Source organism: Episyrphus balteatus, chromosome 1 (assembly GCF_945859705.1).
Source record: "Episyrphus balteatus chromosome 1, idEpiBalt1.1, whole genome shotgun sequence".
NCBI classification, from domain to species: domain Eukaryota; kingdom Metazoa; phylum Arthropoda; class Insecta; order Diptera; family Syrphidae; genus Episyrphus; species Episyrphus balteatus.
In genome coordinates, this window is record NC_079134.1 from 117,507,106 (window position 1) to 117,531,580 (window position 24,475).

General features: G+C 30.3%; 1 protein-coding gene across 4 annotated transcripts; it reads left to right on the forward strand.

Annotated features, from left to right (window-relative positions):
* The first annotated feature begins 3,067 nt into the window (after positions 1-3,067).
* Positions 3,068-18,357, forward strand: LOC129919151 (uncharacterized). Of its 4 annotated transcripts, none has more exons than XM_056000009.1 (9): positions 3,772-3,987; positions 4,051-4,144; positions 4,211-4,385; positions 11,994-12,310; positions 12,382-12,573; positions 12,642-12,773; positions 17,841-17,963; positions 18,034-18,093; positions 18,140-18,357. In XM_056000009.1, the coding sequence occupies exons 1-8, from the start codon at positions 3,884-3,886 to the stop codon at positions 18,079-18,081; spliced, it is 1,185 nt and encodes a 394-aa protein (XP_055855984.1). In that variant the 5' UTR covers positions 3,772-3,883; the 3' UTR covers positions 18,082-18,093; positions 18,140-18,357. The 4 variants fall into 4 exon arrangements, with proteins under 4 accessions (XP_055855986.1, XP_055855984.1, XP_055855981.1 ...); XM_056000006.1 differs by having other exon boundaries at positions 18,152-18,356; XM_056000002.1 differs by having other exon boundaries at positions 18,034-18,357.
* Positions 18,358-24,475: the final 6,118 nt, after the last annotated feature.

A 24,475-nucleotide genomic window follows, 5' to 3' on the forward strand; every position in this document is an offset into this window, starting at 1 on the left:
TAGCTCCCATACAAATTATCGAAAAATTTTAGCTGAGCTAAAATGAGTCCCATACAAATTATCGATAACTTGTATGGGAATTTTATCTTGGCTAAAATTTAGCGCGAGCAGCGTACCAGGCTTAAGCCTGGTACGCAGCTCGCGCTAAATTTTAGCTCCCATACAAATTATCGAAAATTTTTATCTGAGCTAAAATGGATTCCATACAAATTATCGATAACTTGTATGGGAATTTTATCTCGGCTAAAATTTAGCGCGAGCAGCGTACCAGGCTATACACCACTTTTTGAAAAAGTACAAAGTACAAAGTACGCGAGCAGCGTACCAGGCTTTAAGCTGTGTTTTTTGGCAATACTCCCAGCAGTTACGTTGGTGGAATTGCTTCCAAAGAAAAAATCGACGATCTCGAAGACAATTTTTTCTAGAAATCATATGCCTTGGAAACAAAAATTAGCTCGGCTAATTTTTTTCCATAAATTGTATGGGAGCTAAAATTTAACTCGATCTGCATACTAGGCTTCAGCAACAATTTAGCTAATAAATTCATACGAAAAATTAATTTAATAGCCTGTTTTCACTAGAGTCCAAATGAGATAACTTCGCCAATGAGGTCAGTTCAGATTTCAAATTCAATTTTTTTCTATAGAATTTGACAATCAAAATAAAATGATTTGCGTAATTAGGTTTGTTCCAGACTTTTTGTGCACTAAATTCAGCAGTCTGTCAAATTAATGAGAGTTGGGAGAGAATTCTCTCAGAAGTAAATAAAACTACGAAAGACTGCCAAAAAGTCTGGAACAAGTTGAACACCATTATACAACACAATTTCATATTTTATGCTTTAAGGCTTAACTACATACACCACTTTTTGCAAAAGTACAAAAGTGAAAATATTTTTTTTCTCGCTAGTACAATTTTTTTGTAAAAAGAAGTATAGAAATTGTATTTAAGGCCAAAAAATAAGCTTTCTGCACTATTTGTTTTAATTTTCTAGCCCGAAAAACTATACAAAAATGCGTTTGAAAATTTTCACTTTTGTACTTTTTCACTTTTTGAGCCAATGTAGTTAAGCCTTTATTCGATAAACATTAACACTTTTTTAATGCAAACACACGTAAACGCGATTCAATTTAAAAAAATCACTACAATTTGATTTGTTTTCTTCTCAATTTATTTGTTTGACATACGTCAACTTTTCATTTGACAGAACTCATATTTCTGCCGGAAGAAATTCTCTGGGCTAAATTTGTCAGGGTGGGGAAATTTTGTACTCTCTCGTGAGCGCTCTCTTCTACACAATTTTTGAAGTTGGGAACAGACTCTGACCAAAAATAACCAAAAATTACTAAATTCGGCAGTTGCAAACTGAAGCCTGGTACGCTGCTCGCGCTAAATTTTAGCCAAGATATAATTTCCATACAAGTTATCGATAATTTGTATGGGACTCATTTTATCCCGGCTAAAATTTTTCGATAATTTGTATGGGAGCTAAAATTTAAAGCGAGCGGCGTACCAGGCTTGAGTGTGGAACGGACCTATTATCTCATTTTAGGCTCTAGTGAAAACATAAACCCTTGTTTTATTGGCGATTGGCAAAGTTGAAATGCGCTACCGGTGGTCGAAACAAAAACTCAAATTAACAGGACGGAAGGAGCTAACATCCGACATTTTGCTTGTTTTTTGCTAGGACTTTTGACATGGACGCCATTTTTAGGAATACAAAATGTAAACATCCGTCCTGTTTAAATTAGTTCAAAAGTTGAAACTACGGCGCTAGTAGTATGTGCTCCAATCGCCAATCACATTTAAAATTTGCATCTGTCATGTTCTTCAAAGTGGGGGTTGTCAGATTTGGCTTTGAATGATTCGCTTACTTCGTACGCAGATCGAGATAAATGTTAGCTCCCACAGTACACATAAAAAGGTAATATATTCCGAACTGACATTGGTCGCCAGATTGTCAAAACATGACACTTTGGCGACCAATGTCAGCTACCGAATTCTTAATTGTTTAAAATACCTACGAAAAACTCACAAACACCGATAAACCACGCACACCACTAATTTTTAAACAATTATTTATCATTTTCCGCGATGAAACACGAAGAAAATTTGTCATTTTTCAATTTATAAAATTTTTAAATGACATTTTATAAATTAAAACAAAAACAAATTTCCTGTTTACTGCGATTGAAATATAAAAATTAAAGGCCGACCTGACAGATTGGTGCCCATTTTTGACAAACAAATTTTGACAACGTTCGGAATATATTACCCCATGGTACGCTGCTCGCGCTAAAATTTAGCTGAGATAAAATTCCCATACAAGTTATCGATAACTTGTATGGGATCCATTTTATCTCGGCTAAAAATTTTCGATAATTTGTATGGGAGCTAAAATTTAGCGCGAGCAGCGTACCAGGCTTTATGTGTACTGTGGTTAGCTCCCATACAAATTATCGAAAAATTATACCCGACTAGGCTTGGCCACACCGAAGGGCACATGCGGTAACGGTACGGGTACTTGTATGAAAAAAATTCCTAACTGAAGGCTTGGCCACACCGGAGGGTACGCGGTAGAGGTACAGGTAACGGTACGGGTATTTGTATGGAAAAAATTCCAAACTGACATATCAACGTTCAGATGTTGAATTTTTTTCATACAAATATCGTTGCCGCTACCCGTACCGCTACCGCGTACCCTCCGGTGTGGCCAAGCCTTGACACATCAACGTTCAGATGTGGAATTTTTTTCATACAATTACCCGTACCGTTACCGCATGTACCCTTCTTCGGTGTGGCCAAGCCTTCAAATGGATAAAAATTATCGATAACTTGTATCGGAATTTTATTTGCGCTAAAATTTAGCTCCAACTGCGTACCAAGCTTTTTTAAAGAATTCGACATGACTTTTGATTTGCCTTCGCAAGTTTCTTTTTGGCAAATGAAAAACGACATAAATTCAATCTATAATCAGAGCGCTAGATGGGTCCTTTACTCATCGAATTTTCAAAGAAAAATTACATTTCATATTTTTCTCATGCAAAATTAAACTTGGAACGCACTCACTTGTCAGCTGACCGTCCATCAAGATTTTTTAGTAAATAATCAAAAATATCGAAATGAAAATGGATAGAATGTGAAAATTTTGTGTTTTGGAAAAATATTCTTATCAAAAATGTACATGTTGGACACTAAAATAGCCATAATGGATAATAAAGAAAGTTCAAATTTGTTGCAACATTCAGAAAATTTAAGTCTATCCGACTTGGAACTTCCCGAGATAGAACACCAAAGAAAGCGAAAAGTAAGAAGGTAAGATAAGACTGGCGCAATTTATTCAATATTTATAAAGTGTTTTTTTCTTTTGTTATTTTTAATATTAAACATCAAAATAACAATCTTGTTTTTGCAGAAAAACAAGACCAAAATTAGCAACGGGAAGACAAAGGATTGAATCTTCAACTTATGGCCATCGTAATGTAATCCTGCTTGGAACTGTCTTCTTCATTACATCGTGTTGGTTGTTAATTCTTTCCTACACCATGTCAGTTATTCACATAGAGAATCAACGATTGCAAAATGAAATTATAAAAGGTAAAATTATTATTCTTCAACCTCCCTTAGCGCAAATCATTAAATTCCTTTCAATTAAAAAGACATTTGTAAAAGAGTTACAATCATTTTTTTGAACAATAGCTCTCACATATTCATAAAGTTATACATACATACAATCCGCAAACAGTGCGCAGAACCCATTTCAATTGGCAGTCGATACAATAGAAGCCCGTTTTATCACAAGTTTTATTTTTTTCTTGTCCATTACAAACTTTATATACTTGAGCTTAGTTATCTTGTATAGAACCCGAAACCCGAAAAAAAAATGGAATCAGGCTTGCAAATAAGTCTGCCCATTAAAACGGGAGCTAAAAAAATTCGAAAGAGACGAGAGCTTGATGCTTTAGTTTCATATTCAATAGCCAGAAGGTAGTTTATTGAGATTCTCATTCATCTGCAAATACCTTCATTTTTTTTTAATGTGTGTTATAGAAACAATACAAGCAAACCACTGAATACAAAAGGCAAACATTCTCTAGAAAAATTGATTAGGACGTCCACGGACGATCAGGAAGATTGTAATTTGGTATAATTTATTTCTTATTAAAAGTATACTTTCAATATTTGGCTTGAATTTTGAACATTTTTGCAGGAGTCAAATTATAAAAAAGTGGAAACATGTCACGTGAGAAATTCCAATTTTCCAATTCGGATGTGTGCGCCACTGATTGTGGTGATTGTTATTATAATCTTATTCGGTTTCGTACATTGGTTGTATTTTGATTTAAGACAACAATTCATTGAATACCGCCAAAAAATTGAAGAAGGTTAGCTCCAAAGATCATTTCTTCTTCTTTTTTATGAACACTAAAAAAAAAAAAAAACACTTCGCTGTAAGCAATCTATAAGCGCGGTAATGCATGTTTCTGCTTTTGATATTATACATAAAACAATACAATTATTAAAAAAGGATATGTAAGATTTGTTGATAAGTTAGTTTAAGCTTAATATTTTAAGGAAAGAAAGCAATGGCATGCAATTCTTATTTTCTCCATATTTTTGTTTTCTTTTAAATTTGCATGAAAAAAATAAACACTTTTTCTTGTGAAGTCCATGTTCAGCACGGCTATGAGCTTAATAAATTCTATATATTATTTAAGATTTAAGAAAATATATTTGTGCCCTTAATTATGAAAGTGGACTAAGTCACTCCTAAAAATGGCCTCAAATCTAGACTTAAAATAATTATTATTTAAGGGGTAAAGTTTATTTAAAAGCGAAATTGGAGTAAATAAACTTCTTTATTGCTCCTCTAGTGATTTCATAAAAGAAATATAATTAAATCGTTATAAGAAAATTATTATGTAAGTTTTTCTTTAAACAATGCAAAAAGTGACTTACTCCACTTTCATAATCATGGGCACATTTATCGTTTAAACCTTTGCTTATAATGCCAAAGTCACCTTAATTTGTTTTAACTGAATGCATTATATCCCAAAAATATTGTGTCAAAGTTGATTGGATCAAAATTTCTATACTTCACTTATAACAGTTTTATACCTTTAAACTTTAGAGCGTTATCCCACAACTTACGTTTTCAAAGTCGAAGAAAATATCAATTACTTAAAATTTTTTTTGCCGATCCTTTTGCAGTTTTGAACAGTATTTCTGTACATAATTTAAGTCGTAACGCTGCAGAGCTTTTTCAAATTTGTTAATGATTTTTACTTCGCATTTTTCCCATTCAGTTTAGAACTGTGATATTATAAAATTATTTTCAAGGTCTTTGGTTGATTTTTAATTTTTATTAGAAAAACTCATCCGTTGACTTTTATCTTAAAAGATAATGGAAAACGGTAAATCTAAAACCTGTTTTACGCAAAATAAATCAAAAGTGGTTGATATGGTAAACTGAATCAGCCCTATCGGCAATACAATTTCCCTGGAAAAATTTCTCTAATCCCAAAAAACGGTATCGGCAATACTTTTTGAATGGAAAAATTTCCTAGGAAAAAATTCCACACAAAAATACCTATCGGGAATGAAGTTTCTCCCCCGAAGTATTTCTATCATATTTTTTATGGGGAACAGATTTTTTGAAGCCAAAATGTACGTGTTTTTCTTTCAAAATATTCTGTTAAAAATATTAAATTATTTACTTCCTTAATCCAATAAAAAGCAAATGATATTGCAACTGGATAACGCAAAATAGTAGACAAAAATAAAATATAAGAAAACCTTAAAAAAAAAGCATGGAACTAAAGGAGACCATTCCGAAGCATTAGTTTGCTTCTTTGGTCGAAGAAATGATCAAATTATGTGGAATGCCTCAATTTATTTCAGTTATTTGTTTATAATGTCAAAAAAAAAAAGCTTAAGAAACTTTATTGATTGATTCTTTAATTAAAATTACAAACACAAAACTAATTACATGTCCATCTGAAGAAACAAACAAAGTAAGAAGTTGGGCAAAAAATAAAAAAAAATATTTAATAAAAATCCACAAATCAACACCAAAGAAAAAAATTATATAAATATTGACTATTAAACATTTTAATTGTTTTTGCGCACTAAATACAATCAAATTAGAGTTGTCAAAATTTTCTAAGACATGTGTTCGAAGGTTTTTTTTGTTTTGTTAAGTTGGTTGTACTTCTTTCCCGAAAACGAAATTCCGATGGAGATTGCCGATAAGGAGAAAAATTCCCGGGAGAGAAAACCTACTCCCGGGGAAATTTCTCATTGCCGATAGGGCTGAATAGTTTTCTTTATTTTTCAAATAAAAGACATAGGGAGGACCTTACAAATAATCAAATTCAGTGCTTAGGGTTTAAAGAAAATCTCCAAATTTTAGAAAATAAGCAGTGCAGTTATTAACTCCAGTTTAGTCGTAGCAAAACGTCAATATTCATTTATTTAAATGTTCGTGATGATTGTAAACAACCAACCAACAATAAATTAATATGAATTAACACAATACTTTAAAAAAACAGGTCCAAGCAAAATTAATTTTAAAACAGCTATAATAAATAATTTGTATTTTGTTTTTAAGAAATTAATAAATTATACCCTTGAAGAAGCCGGAAAAAAGCCGGGGAAAAGTTGGGAAAATAAGAAATTAGAAGAGGTTTGTGTATAGCTTTCATACTTGCAGGGCAGCTGCTTGTGTAATCAATTTATATTGAAGGTTTTGAATGAACAACAACAACTTGTGTGTGTTACCACCAAGTTCATAGACCGGAGTTATAGCTATTACACGGGGACCAACCTGATCATCATATTCCTAAGTCGCTTATGTTCAATTAATTTTGAAAATTGCCCGAGCGAGGCTTGAACTCACGACCTAGCGGTTGGGAAGCCGACGCACTACGCATCGCACCACTTGTGAATTAGTTTTTTATTTATTGAATTCACTTCTGAAAGATCATTAAGTCCAAATATTAAATTCATATCATTTGATAACATATGTGGTCATATACCATTAAATAAAAAAAAAATGTTGTACATGGTTACATTGAAGTGTAAGTATTTCGAGGTCTACACTATGCACATTTCAAATGAACTTCTTAAAATATTTGTAATAAGATTATTGAACAAATATAAACATAGAATCCCCCAAGGTTTTGTCGAAAAATTAGGAAAGCAAAGAAGTTTTCACGTTTTATTATATAAAAATCGAAAAAATTCAATAGACTTTAAAATTTTATAACAAAAGAACACCGCTACTAATGTTAGTGTTATGGTCTTAAAATGTAGCATAGACTATATCAATGCTTTTCTTGCTTTTTTTTCAAAAAAAAAAAATTGTACACCCATCATGGAATGACCCTTGCCTCTACTGAGTTCAAAATTTTAATATTTTTTTCTTTCTGTGTGAAAACAAAAAATTGAACTTTGACAGAATCTTTGAGTTTTAAGCTAAGTTTTACTAAAAGTAAGCTCAAAAGTTTCCGATACCCAATTTTAAGTGGTACCTGTAAAAACCGAAATCGGGAACTATCCAAAAATTCACATTTTTCACTTTAATTAAGAATTTTTAAATTGAATTACTTTTACAAAATGTTGATTTCCCTGAAAAAAACGTGCATTCTTCTTATTTTCCCATTGGTGAATAAAGTTGTTATTTAATCAGCGCTAATGTGAGTTTCAAATGAAAATTTTTCCATCAGGAATTCTTCCCAAAACCACTTACACCCCTAATCTATTTACGTCAATTGCAACTGTAATAAAATTTACTTTTCTGTTATATTATATTATAGAATCCTCTTTTAAAATCCATACGCCAATCGCTTTTATCTAAAGCAAAACTTTTATGACGTTTCGATTCGTCATTCGACTTGAAACAAATCCACAATTGTTGTTATTCAAAAAAATAAAAATAATCGATAGCAAATCACTTCTTTAGATTTGTCAGATTGCCTTGCTTTTGGATTTAAATAGAATCAGCATTAGCAAATACCTCGAAATCATGCATCATACATGTATGTATGTGATCATAATATTTTTGTTATTTTTCTAAATCTTCATCTCGTGGGTTGAACCCGAAAATCGCAACTTGTGGACATGAGTTTTTTTCCATACCTTTGAGGTAAATTATAGAATACCAGAACATAGATTTTTTGGTAGAGTCAATTGAAAATAAAATGATTATTTTCTCATATAATCACTTTCATTTTGAGAGCAAAAAAAAATTCTATTAGCATTCATTCCGAGGTTGAACCCTATGTGACTGGACTAAAATGGTTTTGCTATCCTAAGATTTATTTATAGTCTAAGTTTTGCTCAAAATTGTTCCATATCGAAAAATTGCGGTTTTCATGTGTATTAACACAACACCTAAAGAACATAATATTGCTATTAAAATTTCTGCAAAAATCACGAGTTTCAGATTTGACACACGGCCTTCCTCTTGTTCTTTTTAAAGTGCAATCAAATCCAAAATGATCTTGGACCTTGATTTTCTTACATGTTTTTTTTGTACATAACTCTTAATTGTCTACTTTTTCTTCTGTGTAAACTGTCACATAAGGATTTATGTTGAACTTAAATGCTTAAGTTTCGATTCAGCAAACGGCTCTAAGTTCAACATAAATCCTTATGTGAAAGTGTACGCAGAGGAAAAAGTAGAGAATTAAGAGTTTATGTTAAACATAAATTACACTGCTCAACACACAAAAATTTTCCAGACCGTTGTTTATCATTTCTTACTAAATTTAGGGTGCTAATTCCGAAAACAATATTAGTTTTTTCTTAAAATATTTATACATGAAAAGGCATAGAAATTCATAAAATTTTTTTTTATTAATTTTTTTTATTTAAAAAATGTATTTGTATTTTTATTTTACGTACTGAACCGAAATACAATACATTCGAAATAATTTTTCCAGCAAAACTTTACAAACGCTTGTAATAATAAAATCTAAAAAAAAAAAATAGTATGAAATCACTTCCAAAATGTGAAAAATGAAAATATCTTAAAAACTAGAGGTCCTAGAAAGCAACGAGTGTGATTTTAAGACTAATTTCGACAAAAAATTTTTTGGAAAATGTTAACAAACAGTTAAAATAAGCATAACTTTAAAATTAGTACTAAATTACCCCCGAAATGTGAAAACTTAAATATTTCAAAAGAATATAGCTCCTACAAATAAATGAATGTGATTTTTAGGTTTACTGACCCAAAATACATTAAGTTTAATATAACTTTTTCTGGAAAATTCTAATAAACGCTCAAAATAAGGAAAATTGAAAAATTAGTATGAATATTCCCCAAATATTAAAAACTAGAGCTGCTAGAAAGAAAACAATATGATTTTTGAGCCCACTGAACCCAAATCTATAAAATTAGATATAAATCTTTCTGGAAAATTTTAAAACGTTTGGCCAGTGTTATTTAAGTTGAAACAGATTTGACTTTTTTAATTTATATATTTTCAATGAGGAGTTTATATGTTGTTGTGCAAGCACTAAATATACGTAAAAACAACTGTTACTTTTTAAAGGGTAGTAGAATTGGTAATGTCGTTTTCTATTGACGAATCTCAGAATGAGATTTGTGAATTTGACAGCTGAAAGGGGGGGGTGAAGAGAGGAAATAGTGAAAGAATCTCAGATTTCATGATCTATTTGCGTCTTGAGATTCAAAAAAATGACAAAAAAATGAATCTGAGATTCAAGAATCTGATTCTGGATTTTTATCAAGATTCACACCTAAGATAATTGCCATAACCAAAGATTTTGTCAGAGGGGTTTTTGTTTAGTTTTATCTACCGTTACAAAAATTTGTTACACTGAATTTTTCACCATTTGGAGAAAAAAATAAATAAATTACGTAACTAAATAGTTACGACATTTATATTTTATTATTATTTTTATAATTTTAATTTTGTATATGTATGTACTTCAACATATTTTGAATTTCTCGATATTTAAAACTCAAACAATGTTTAAATCTTTTGGGTTATCACGAAATGGTTCACGCAAAATTTTATTTTATTTCATAAAATTAAAATTACACCAGCAGAACATATTTGTGAGGTTTGTCATAGACATGATAACTCAATTCAAAAAATGTCGTAAAAAAAAACCTTAGCCGTGTTTTATTGGTAACTCAGTACTTAGCTCATTAAATTTTTGCATGGGAAACAACAACAAATCATTAATTAATTCCTTATTTCGTGACATTTTTGAGTAAAATAAATTTTACTTTTTTCGTAGGCCTACGTATAGCCTACATAAAATTTATTTTACAACAAATGATTGCTAAGGATAAACAAAAGTTTTTTATTTGTTGGATTACAGGACATTTTTTTTAACTTATACAGTTTTTACCCTTCAACAATAAAGGATTATTAATAATAAATTAAAGTAATTGCTTGGTGTTTTTTAGAGCATAAAATGTTTACTCCGTAAAATACTGAGTACCAGTAAAACACGACTTATGATACCTTTTGCCTTTTTTTCCACTAATTTGAACCATGAACGGAACGTACGTCCGAACTTTATTACTCAAAAGATTTTAAATAATATTCTTATAAACAGGGATAGGATGTTGTGGAATTTGCCTTTTTTTCTTGCTTAATCGTACGACATTATAGATTAAATAAAAACACGTTTTACGTCCCCCTCGTTCCAAATATATGTATTTTATTTTGCCTTTTTTTTGCCTTTTCTTTCGTTATTGCCTTTTTTTGCCTTTTCTCTTGTTATTGCCTTTTTTTGTCTTTTCCTATGTTTTTTATCTTTTTAGCATCTTAAAGGTAATGTCTACACACAAAACACTCAAATATACAAACAAAAAGTTAACTTACTCAGTATATTTCTTACTCAATATATCTCTTCTATATTAAAAATTCACTAATTACCCCACACAAACAAAATTCGAATGAAAAGATCTACCTATGCAACTTGTTTGTCTGCTATTGCTACCATTTATTGTCTTCTACGTTCTATTGCGCGGCCGACAACCGACACGTATCAGAGTTCAAAAGCTAACATTCTCAATTTACAATACTCCATTGAAGAAGTTTTCCAGATTTTGGACATAATCCAGAGAGATTTGGAAGCTGCGAAAGGGGCAGTCGCAAAAGATGTTTTTGAGGGACTCGAAAAAGTTGAACAAATAAATTGCGTAATACATTGGAACACAAATCCAGGGGTCGAACTACGTACGTTAACGTATTGACGCTTTATGTCTCTATCATTTTCTTCTAATCAAATAGAGAAAGCAATAGTCAAAACGGTAACGAACTTATGCCGTAGTTCGACCTCAGAGCACCCTGCAAATGTTGAAGTGGGCGATGTCGAGTTATTTAATTGGGGTCCAGTCGTCTCTACAGATGTAGACAGATAATTTTAGCTCCTTTAGAGCACTCTTAAGCCTGGTACGCTGCTCGCGCTAAAATTTAGCTCCCATACAAATTATCGAAAAATTTTAGCAGAGCTAAAATGAGTCCCATACAAATTATTATCGATAACTTGTATGGAAATTTTATTTTAGCTAAAATTTAGCGCGAGCAGCGTACCAGGCTTTAAGGGACAATCGCAGGCGCTTGTTAACTGAAAATTTTAAAAAACTCATGATTGTTCCAAATTACTGCAATTAATTTTTATATTTCATTCTTTTCTCAATAAATGCCTTTTTATGCCTTTTTCGGAGTTTTATTTTGCCTTTTTTTAAGTTTTTAGGTCCACAAGATCCTATCCCTGCTTATAAACATTTGAAAGCCTTTCATGAAAAATAGCAATTATTCTAGTTATCATGTTTATACCAAAACTCTACAGATGTATTTTCCTTCATTATTAAGATGTAACATGTATTAAAAACATAAAAGTAAATAAATTAAATAATCTGAATCGATTTTTAAGATTATTAAATTAAATTTTGCTAATTCATTTAATTTGACTAAATATTTAACATTTGATTTTCTATGCAGTTTCTGTGATAAGCCAAAATCTTCCTGAAGAAATGCAAAAATGGCATGAGAAATCATCTTTATTGGAGAAAAACCAAAGTATAATTTATGAAAAACTAAATGAAGTTCAAACAGCTATAGAAAGCCTAAAAACAAATTTCACAAAGTTCGCTGCAAAAGCAGACAGTCGCAATGAATATTCCAAAGATGATAAGTTTGTAGCCGATCTCGGTGCAAAACTTGAAGCTGTCGCCAGTGATATGGAAATAATAAAGGAGCATTTCACTACTGTCCAAAAGAATCAATCTAGTTTACAAGAAGACATCGATAAATTGGGGGTGCGTACAAATTTATTTTATTATTCCAAATTTCAAGTAGTTTATATTTTTGTTAATTTACTTTAATAAAGGTACGTTTCAATGACATATCCAACCATATCCCAGAAAAAAGCAAAGATGAAGATGTGTGCTTGCAAAAGATTCAAAATCTACAACAAAACTATGAGAACCAAATTAAGAGTGTTACTGCAAACATAAGTGTAGTAAATGATACACTTACTCAAAAAACACACATTCTTAGCGAGGAACTTCTAACGCATAAAGTATGTATATTTTGTTGTGGAAATTCATTTTAATTCAAAAGTATACTTTTGTTTCTATTTTAATTTAGACAAAGATAGATGACTTGCTCGACAAGTCTGCAAATATTACCTCACATGTTAGTTCCATTAAAAATGATTGGACCAAATACAAACAGCAAATTGTTGATTGTGATGCCAAAGTTGAAAATTTTGAAAATACCGTAAGTATTGATGTTAATAGTAATAGTTTTCAAAAATATATACATACACTAGTCCTAAAAATTAAGGGAACAAAAAAAATTGTGATTTTTTTAGTGATTTTCGATAGGCTGTAAAAAAAATTATCGCATCATGAAAAATCAAAAAGCATGTGAAAGCTACATTCTTCTAGTTTTAGGATTTTATGACTAAATATTTTATTTCTAACGGTAAAATAGGTTAGTCGTTGGAACTGTTCAAAAACCAACATTTTCTAATTTTTTTTTGTTTTTACTTTTCTCATAAGAAAGTGGGAAAATTTTTTGTGATAAAATGATAATAATTTTTAGAAAGGCAATTTATTTGGCTTCAAGATTCTTTTTGTTTTAAACTTCTACGATTTTCTTAGACTACAATATCAGTCCTCGAACCAAAAACCATACTTTTGACTTTGACTATCAATATCTCAACAACGGATCATTCCACAGAAAATTTAAGGATACATTTGAAAATTTCATTTAATTCTCTACAAAGAAGTAAAGTTTGCTTTGATAAAAAAAATGTTTTCGTACATTTGATATCATTTTAGAAAAGCTATCAAAATAGGCCTTTTTGCGGTTTTAAAGATTAAACTGAGGCTCAATTATTGAAGCTTAAAGCCTGAACTACATCAAAACACAAAGTCGAAAAAGTACAAAAAAGTACACAAAGCTCAAAATATAGAAATCACATGTATATTTACCTGACATCTATTGGAAAAAAAAATAAAAAAGCTCTTTTGTTTTTTGAAGTTTTAAATTTCAAATAAAAAAAAATTTGAAAAAGTAAACAAAAAACAGTCGACTCTATCTAAGTCGAATTTTCATAGGACACGAAAATTGGTTCGAGTTTATAGGAAATTCGAGTAGGAGGCATCTATTCAACCTTTTTGCTGCAGGCGGTTTCATTAAAAATGGTGAAAAAGTTCGATTTAGATGGAAATTCGACCTGGATGAAGTTCGACTTATAGGGAATCGACTGTATTTGAAAAAAAATATTTATTTGTCAAAAGAGCTTTTCTTCGAAAATGACAGGAACTATGTGATCGCAGAGCTACCTTACGGAAAGGATATAAAATATTGTTTGAGTGTATTTGTTTTTGAAACTTTGTGAAAATTGAAAGCTTGGTCATGTTCAAGCTTTTTGACTTGAATACTTTTTAAAAATGAAAGAGAGATATACAAATAAAATACTAGGGGGAACAAGAAAAAACATCGTGTTTACTTTTTTGTACTTTTCTGACTTTGTGTTTTGATGTAGTTCAGGCTTAATAGACCTGAAATGAATCTGCAAAGTTTGAGACTTATTCATCAAACAGTTTTTCTGTTGTGAGGGTTTGAACTTTTGAGATAATTTAAAATACCACATTTTTGCAGCTGTAAATGATTTATTTCTAATAACTTTTTTATGAGCAAAATCAAATTCTTGAGTTTATTTGAACATTTTATTAATAAATACCGTTTAAATTTTAGATTAACCAAAGAAAATTAAAAGTTTTAAAAAAAATTTAAATTTTGAAAAAAAATTATACCGTTTTTGGATATTTTTCCATTTTTTGAAAATTTTATATTTTAAAAATATGCTTGTCAAGTAGCTTTAGGGCGATTTTATTCACTCAAAGTTGAAAAGAACTCGAAGATTTTTATTTTCAACTTGAGAATTCGATTTTATCCACTGAAAGTTGACCGTTTTAGCTTTCAGTTTTCAAATCTCAAGTTTATCAACTTTCGATTTTCTCAACTTTCGAAAATATCAGAAGTTTGCCGAGTAAACTTGAGATTTTGCTTTGAAATATCATTTTGCTTCAAAAGTTGGTTTTAATTTTAAAAAGAAGAAACTTTGTACTTTAAAATAATTGTTGTTTTTTTGGAAAATTATTCATGTACCCATTTCTTGTAATAGTGAAGATGATTAACTGATGAACCTTTGTGTCAAAACAATATTTTGTGACGTTAAAATGAACGAACAGTTCATATATTTTGTTGAATACATAATTTAAATTAAATAAATAAAAAAGTGATGCGTTTGACAAAATTCATTTTTTTTCTTCGCAAAAAGTCTACTTTTTTTAATGTAAATTGGCTCTGATGATTCACATTGATTTGATTAATTAAACATATAGCATGATATTCGTAACCATTAACTAAAAAAAAATGAAACAAATTATTGAAAAAAAAACCAATTTTCAATTTTTAGAGTTGAGTGTAATAGTGAATAAAATGGCCCTTAATTGATTTCAAAATATTTTGATACTTTGTAATAATAGCTTTTTCTTTATAATACAGAATACATTAGAAGATGGACAACCCTTGCTTTCAATGAAATTATTTTAAATGATATAAGGAATGATCGGCCAGATTTATTAAGTTTCAGATGGATATTTTTCTAGAAGAAGCAAATTTACTTAAGCGCTGTTTGCGCAAATCTCCAGCGCCATTCAGTCTGTTTCGTTTTAAAACTTTACCAGAAAAAATCAAGTATTTTGATCTTCCTGATTAGGTAACTCAAGTGTCATAGGTTTTGGGTTCAATCTTCTCTATAGCGTTCTTTATTGAAAATAAATGTGTCCTCAGAATTGAAAATTATCCTTTTCAATGCAACATGCTAATGGAATTTGCTTAGGTCGGATTTTTGAGCAAAACAAAACACTAAATACTTAATTAATTTTATTCAATTGAATCATTTATTTGCAAAACATGATATGTCCATGATTTTAAATTTTTCAGGAGAAGAAAAAAACGTTCTATTTTCTTTTGATATGCGTAGAAAAATTTATAAAAAATACATTCTGTAGAACTCTTGCCTAGCTACAAAATACCGTTTCGTTTTTTAATTTTTGGAGCGATAGCTCAAAAGATAAAAAATAAAAACGCTTTTGGACTTATCATACTTTGAAAATAAACGGATGTGAAATTAGTTTTTAAATGGATATGCAATTTCGCTTTTAGCCCCAGTCTATCAAACAATAGTATTTGAGAATAAAATACAATGTCCGGACTGCTTATTTAACTTTAAAGTAGCTTTAAACTTAAGATTTTCAGCCATTAATCTAATATACCATTTACACAAAAAGAAGCTGTTGTTTATTTTCAAAAGATGATAAGTCCGGGACTTATTCTGTTTTTGATACTAAAAAAATATTTCGCGTAGCTGTAAAATCGGATATAGATGGAGTAGATACTTCATATTTTAAAGACAGACGTGGTTATCCATGGAGTACAAATTTAGTCAAAAAAACGAATTTCGAAAAAAAGTGGACTTATCATGTTTTGCAAATAAATGATTCAATTAAACAACAAAAGTAATTAAATGCTTTGAGGAATCTGACAAATCATCGGCACATCAAAGGTTTTTTAATTTTTAGTGACAAGATTTTGAAAATTTTGATAGTTGTCTTTCGAGCCATAACATTCTATGTAATATTCAATTAAGCCTTGCGGTATCTATATAACCACATTTTTAAAAGATGAACCTTGAAATAATACAAAAAGTAAAGTTAAAATCAAAATGAAAATTAAGTAAATTTTTTTATAACTTCAAATCATTATTTATGTGTATAATTCGCAGAGTAGTGCTTTGTAGCAGCTTAATTTTGCATATATCGTCAGTGAAACCAGAAAAGTGTGTAACTCCAAACTCTGAAAATTAGATTTGAATGCCATCTGTTAGACAAACCTAATATCTAACGTTCTTTAAACTCAGAATACCCTTAAAGTTCATAGTTTTTATTTTATTAGCAAATTAGAAAATGAAAACTCATACAAATGCCTTCAAAACGAATTTGTTTTTCTGCTCTCCTATAAAATTTGCTAAAATGGAGTTACACACTTTTCTGGTTTCACCGACGATATGTAAAGCTTGTATGGAGGGTTAAGAGCTGAAGTGAACCAAGTAACAAAAAATGAAAAGTGAATTCGGAGACAAATGACAATTTGAATTCTTGAACAAATGACAATTTGAAGCAAACCAATTTTTGACCAAACTAATGACAAATCTTAATAGTGTTGAACCTTGCGCAAATTTTGATACTAGATTTGAATTTTTTATTTTTACTTGGTCTTTAACAGCTGTGAGACCTCCTTATATGTACAATTAATATTAATCTAACAACTTCTTATGAATTTTAGGCTCTACGAAAAAATACGCTTTATTCTTTTTTTTTTTTTTATTAAACACTTAAGACTTAACACAAACTTCGCTGAAAACACAGTGACACAAACCCCTTCCCCTAGGTGCACAATCCATGATTCAAAATAAATTAAACACCGGCTAAGTATTTGGATATAAATAATCTTGCTCTTAAAGTTCAAGTTGCTAAAATTTTTAAGAGTACTTATTTGTATAACAACTTAGAAAATGTATTTGAAAAAAAAACTTAAAATTCGTTTTTCACACGAAAAAAACAACATCTGAGAACAAACGAGTATGCAATTTCATTTCTTTTATTGGAGCATTTTTAGAAAAAAAAAAATTCAAAATCGTTAGAGCCGTTTAAAAAAAAAAAAACTAATTTTGTATGAATCATTTTTTGAAAAAAAAAAATTCATAGAGTTTGGATGCCATTTTGAAGAAATTACCAATCAACATCTAAAACCAAAACTTCAAAAAAATTCAATGTCCGGTTTTCGAAAATTATTAAAATACAAGACAAACTTAAATTCATATGTTTTGTTCTGGATCCATCTTATTCCATTATTATCTTAATGCTTATCATTTGGATTCGAGATCATAACTCTTCCGCGTATCTGCTTTACACCAGTGATCCGTCTTTGGGGTCCATCGGGTTGATCTCAGAAATCGGTGACAAACTTTTTGGTTTTGCATTGTTCTGTTTCTGAATGGTTTTATTTTTGCATTTGCTTCTACCAGGAGTCTTTAGGCCTACCTTTCTTCTTGCTTCGTTTTTTTGCGATTTATAAAATATACCAAAAAGTAGGGTTACTCATAAAATGTTGTTTTTATTTATATTTTTATTTTTGATTAATTTCCTGTTGGCTCAGATTGGCTTTTAGAAATCCAGTTTAATTTCGCAAATAATTTTTTCATTTCAGATGTCCGAATTTGTGAATAAAACGAACATTTTGGAGAAATCAATTCAAGAAGTGCGTTTAAATTGTTCTGTTAGCGACGGATTGGGTCGAAATTGTATCAATTTGACCGATACAAATCCGCAAGTAAGTTAAAGTAAAAAAAAATAATTTTCTTTATAAAAATAATGATAAATATTTGTATTTATTATAATAGGTCAACAAAACCGAACGCCAGCAAAATGTTGCATTAAAGGTGAAATAAATAAAATTACAAGTATGTACAACAAATCATTTTTCAATTCAAAACTTACATAAATTAGTTACTTTTGCAGAAGATTTATCAAATTTAAAAACCTAAATTTAGTTTTGAGCAAAATCGTTTCTTAGAATAATTTTGCTAGTGAAATTTTCATATTGTAAATTCAAATTGAGCTTAAATGACGACAGTTTTTGATAGATTTGTTCTTGTTGTTATTGCAAATAATTGAATCAATTGTTCATTTCACAATATGTACATACGTGTTTTATTTATCGCAATAAATAATTTTAGTATTTCTCTTTAAAAAAATTTGTTTTATTTTTTAATTTATGGATGGAAGCAAAAAATCATTGATTTTGGAATGATAAAAAACGATGAACAGAAAAGAATAACGTATAGATCAAATAAAGAAACGAATTTTCATTTACAATACTAATCGTTATCCCTAAGCAAAGTAAGTCATCAATAATATTAGAGGTAAGAGGTATTTTCCAAAGAACTATGCAAAATAAAGCGAATTTTATAAAAAAACATTTTTTTGCTTGCATTTCATAAATGATAGCATAAGATAGCAAAAGATTCTATAGGTAATTTAAGGAAAAATGCAATTTTCTCACAATCTGATCTAAACACAAAAAGTCGACATGGCGACATGGTGACATGGCGACAAGGCGACAAGGCGACAAGGCGACATGGCGACAAGGCGACATGGCGACAAGGCGACATGGCGACAAGGCGACATGGTGACATGGCGACAAGGCGACAAGGTGACATGGCGACAAGGCGACATGGCGACAAGGCGACACGGAGGCAAGGCCATGTCAAAAATAAATCCAAATTCAAAATAGTTATAGATTTTAACTATGAAAATAGTTAAAAAATAATTAAAAATTTTTTGTTTCCCTGTGAGATAGTGAATTTTATGGATTTGGATTTATTTTTGACACTTCAATCCAGATGTAGTTTTTTAAACTATTGAATAATAGGTGTGTTTTTTACTACCACCGGTCTTAACTGGACAAAAAAAAACGCCTCGGGGCTTAACCTGAATGTTCCGAAAACAGAAGACACAACAAAAATTTAGAATTGTCATATTTTTCGCTTTCGTCACTTTCTTGTATTTTTCATGTATGTTTTACAAAGAGATACAAAAATGTATGCCAGCCAAACTACTTTAATACATTTTGTCCTTCCAAACGTGAGTTTTCACATTTTTAAACAAATTCTAAACAATAATTCTAAACAACCAAAATTAGTTTGGTAGCACAGATTTAAATCTCTTCAAAAAGTTAAGCCCAGAGAAATCTCCGGGCTAAACAACTAAGCCCAAGGGGCTAAGGTCTTCTTGTATTTAGCATGTAAATTGCTTAGCCCAGACTGCGTTTTTTTTTGTCTAGTTAAGACCGGTTGTAATAAAAAACACACCTATTAGGTGTGTTTTTTATTACCACCGGTCTTAACTGGACAAAAAAAACGCCTCGGGACTTAACCTGAAATCTTGGCAGCACTGCATATTGAATGTTCCGAAAACAGCAGACACAAAAATTTAGAGTTGTCAATTTTCGCTTTGAGGGTTTTCTTGTATTTTTCTTGTATGTTTTAGAAAGAGAGACAAAAATGTATGCTACCAAAACTAGTTAAATACATTTTGTCATTCCAAAAGTGAGTTTTCACGTTTTTAAACAAATTCTAAACAATTTTTGAAAAAAGAAGTTTGGTAGCACAGATTTAAAACTGTTCAAAAAGTTAAGCCCAGAGGAATCTCCGGGCTAAACAAGTAAGCCCACGGGGCTAAGGTGTTGTTGTATTTAACATGTAAATTGCTTAGCCCCGACTTCGTTTTATTTGTCCAGTTAAGCCCGGTGGTAATAAAAAACACACCTAATGTATGTCAACTTGAACGGACAAGCGTCATGTCATCTTACCTGACATGATCAAAAATGTTTTCAATCTTAAAAGCATAAAAACTACACGATCTAGTCCTTAACTAAAACAAAAGCTTCATTAAACACAAATTAATGTATTCATAAAATACTTCAGATACAACAGGGGACCCACCTTAACGGAAATATCTGAAAGAATTAATTAATTATATAATAACAATTATTAATCCTATAATCCTTAGAGGCAACATTTTAAATTTTTAAGAACTATCAGGACTGCTCAAAAATATTTAACTTTAAGGAAGGTTCCCTTCACAAAAGTGTGACAAATGGAGTTTTCTGCCAAGAGGTACTTTGGCAAATACTTTTGTCTGTCGGGTTCAAAACTAATTTTTGCCAGGAAAATTATAACTTTGTTCCTTTAAAGTGTAACAGACTTTCAAAAAAAAAATCGTGTTCAAAAAAACATTCAATTTCACAATTTCCAGAAATCGAAATTGAAAAGAAAAAAAAAATAAACTTTCTGATGCCAAATTAACTCTTTTAAAGCTATGATTCCTTTCATGCCTAGAGCTGGTTGTGATTTTTTTGAAAATCTTATTTTGAAAAATAATTAGCTAGATGCGAGTTTGATAAGGATGTTTCCTTATATTTTTATTTATTTTTATTAAGAGTTAAATTGTTATCAACTTTTAATTTTCATTCAACTTGAAATACATTTATTTACGTTACCTACATTATTATTATCGAGTTATCAAAAGCTTGAAGTATGTAAGTATAATAATAATAATCAACACGAAATTCACATTTTTTAGAGCGAATTTATTGTTTGTGGTATTCCTGCAAATTATTAAAACGCAATTGTGTCTTTTTGCTGTATAAAATCGTTTAGGCAAATTACACGGTGTTACAAAAATGAGGTTTTAAAATATACGCGGGCGGAGACCTATCAGGTTTTGTAGAGCTAGTCGCACTGAATACGAAACGGTATTTGAAAATCCCCTAACACCCCCAAAATCTGGAGTTACGGGCAAAAAACGGTTTTTTGGACCTTCACCCATTGAAAAAATTCTAGCTTCGACAATTTTTTACCCATTTTCGATTTTTTTACAGTTTCTGATAGAAGATAAATATACCTTTTCAACAATGTATAAAACATGTAACTCGGTTAAACCACTTAGAATTTATAAGATGTCAAAGTTCAAAAATTCAATTTTTTTTGTCATTTGTCCAACTTCGGTATCAATTTAAAGTATATGTTTTCAAAACAACATGCAATTTAAAAAATATATTCTAAAACTATATCTATTTCCCAATTGATCGAGGTATTTTTTATGAAAATCACTTCAAAATTGGCTTAGAAAAAAAAATTTTTCGATTTCAACCCAGATACAGAAATTGGAACTTTTAGGTATAGAACAAAAATGTTGTTTCGGCACGTAGTAGGATAAGTTGGGCGCCAGGATTTGATGAAGGGTTTTTGTAGAGGAGCTCAATACAAACATTTTTTTTCTTTGGAAGGGGGGTCTATCTCCCCCCGTTTAGGTGGGAGGGGCATTTTTCTAAAAAAAAATTATCAAAATAAAAAAAATTATTAAAAAACAACGGCAGCACTTACAGTAATAAATGATACCATTTCCAAAAGGCAAAATTGTGCATTTGATTCTTATTTTTAAATCAATATAATATTCCCAATAGTTTTTGAAATAATCGATTTCAAAGTTAAAAATAGGGGAAACAAATTTTTTTAAAACTCATTTTATACTATTTTTGTCCAGACTGTGAATTTTAGTAAATAAATTACTTAAACAGAAAACTGCCTCAATTGATTCCTTATCGAACCGTGAAAACTATATGTTTCTATGTCTTCTAGTTTTTGGGAAAATTGAAAAATTATTTTATCAGATTTTTCTTTTTTCAAAATATTTTTTGTTTTTATTTGTTTTTATTTTTCAATTTTCTCAAAAACTAGAAGACATAGAAACATATAGTTTTCACTTTTTGATAAGGAATTAATTGAGGCAGTTTTCTGTTTAAGTAATTTATTTACTAAAATTCACAGTCTGGACAAAAATAGTATAAAATGAGTTTTAAAAAAATTTGTTTCCCCTATTTTTAACTTTGAAATCGATTATTTCAAAAACTATTGGGAATATTATATTGATTTAAAAATAAGAATCAAATGCACAATTTTGCCTTTTGGAAATGGTATCATTTATTACTGTAAGTGCTGCCGTTGTTTTTTAATAATTTTTTTTATTTTGATAATTTTTTTTTAGAAAAATGCCCCTCCCACCTAAACGGGGGGAGATAGACCCCCCTTCCAAAGAAAAAAAATGTTTGTATTGAGCTCCTCTACAAAAACCCTTCATCAAATCCTGGCGCCCAACTTATCCTACTACGTGCCGAAACAACATTTTTGTTCTATACCTAAAAGTTCCAATTTCTGTATCTGGGTTGAAATCGAAAAATTTTTTTTTCTAAGCCAATTTTGAAGTGATTTTCATAAAAAATACCTCGATCAATTGGAAAATAGATATAGTTTTAGAATATATTTTTTAAATAGCATGTTGTTTTGAAAACATATACTTTAAATTGATACCGAAGTTGGGCAAATGACAAAAAAAATTGAATTTTTGAACTTTGACATCTTATAAATTCTAAGTGGTTTAACCGAGTTACATGTTTTATACATTGTTGAAAAGGTATATTTATCTTCTATCAGAAACTGTAAAAAAATCGAAAATGGGTAAAAAATTGTCGAAGCTAGAATTTTTTCAATGGGTGAAGGTCCAAAAAACCGTTTTTTGCCCGTAACTCCAGATTTTGGGGGTGTTAGGGGATTTTCAAATACCGTTTCGTATTCAGTGCGACTAGCTCTACAAAACCTGATAGGTCTCCACCCGCGTATATTTTGAGTGTTACACCGTGTTATTAATCAATGAAATGCAATATTTTTGCCACAGAAAATGTATTTATTTCATATAAGCTCATAAGAACTATAAGGTTCTATGTTCGACATAGAACCTTTTTCAGAATTTTTTGTAAACTTTTTTGTAAAAAGGTTCTATGTCATTTTCTTTTAAATGCTCATAAAATCCTTTTTTGTGGTGAAATTAATGTTTTTTACATGGTTTTATTACTTTTTAGGGTCCTTTATAAGATTGCTTTAATACTTTACTGCTATGTACAGGCACGTAGCCAGGGGGGCGACTTGGGGGGGCTGGAGCCCCCCCGAAATGATTTTCACTAGGGTAAAAGCGGGTGAGATGGCGCGGCGCGGAAGATGGCGCACTTTAAATATCTTGTATATTTATTGCTCTAAAAATGTATTTTAAATCGAAGTAGCCAGTATTCGTTTCTTTGTCTGTGATATAAAATATAATGAATAATGAAGTAAGTGTGTTTTTATCAAAAAGGAGATGAAATGGTGATATCTGTTTGATACATTACAATAAGCCAAAAAGCTGACGATATCTCGAACAATAAAAAAGATATTGAAAAGATTTAAAAAGGTCTTGAAGGAAGGAAAATAGTCCTTATAGTAACCGTTATGATTTGTATTTTAAACATAATTTCTCCACATACAAGGATTACCTCAAAAGTAGTTTTTTAGTACATCTTCTAACGGTAATATTTCATAAACGCGGAGCTGATAGCGTTTTTCTGACTTCAGATTCGAATTCAGCACACCGAAAACCTATAGAAAAGTATATCCCAGTCTCGCACCAAAAACCTTGTAGACCCGTGTAATAAAGATAAAAGATTTTTGAAACACAAGACAATTTATTTCGCACAGACATTATTCACGAATTTCAGAAAATGTGAATAGTATGGGCGTAACGGCAATTTTTTCTGACTTCGAATTCAAGTTTAGCACACCGAAACCTTAAGAAAAGTATACATATTTTTCTTTCGGCAAAAAAAAAAGTTTAATTTTGTAAACCAGTGTTATCATGCTCGTATCTTTACCAATAAATATTTTACATTGTTTTGCTTTGCTATTCTTTAATAATTGTATCCTTTTAGAAAATATTGGTCTTATAGCATTTTTCATATTACCAATATTACTTAATGGTACAAAACTAACGGGGACAAGAGAGAAAGGCCAACAATCACACTGTTCGAGATTAAAAGTTCAACAAGCATTTTTCATCCACGTAAAGGTATTTATTTTTACCCCTTGCTGATTGCTTGCAGCGTTGCCGCGAAGAAAAAAGCAGAGAGGGCCATTTCGAAATTTTTTGAGGGCCATTTGACAAAAGTGTGGGCCAAATATTTTATTAACAAACTTTTCCTTAAAACATAAAATTGCAATTTATTAAAAATTGTATTTATTCTTTTTTATTTGTTTAATGCATTAATGGCCGATTTATTAAACATTTAACAGTCTTTTAAAATTTTAAATGACGTTTTTTATATGGGACAAACGTCATTTTAGGATTTAAAGACTCCTGCTTCAAATCATATTTTGCTTTGAATGTCCAATATCAATGTGAGTGTCGTAACGTTTG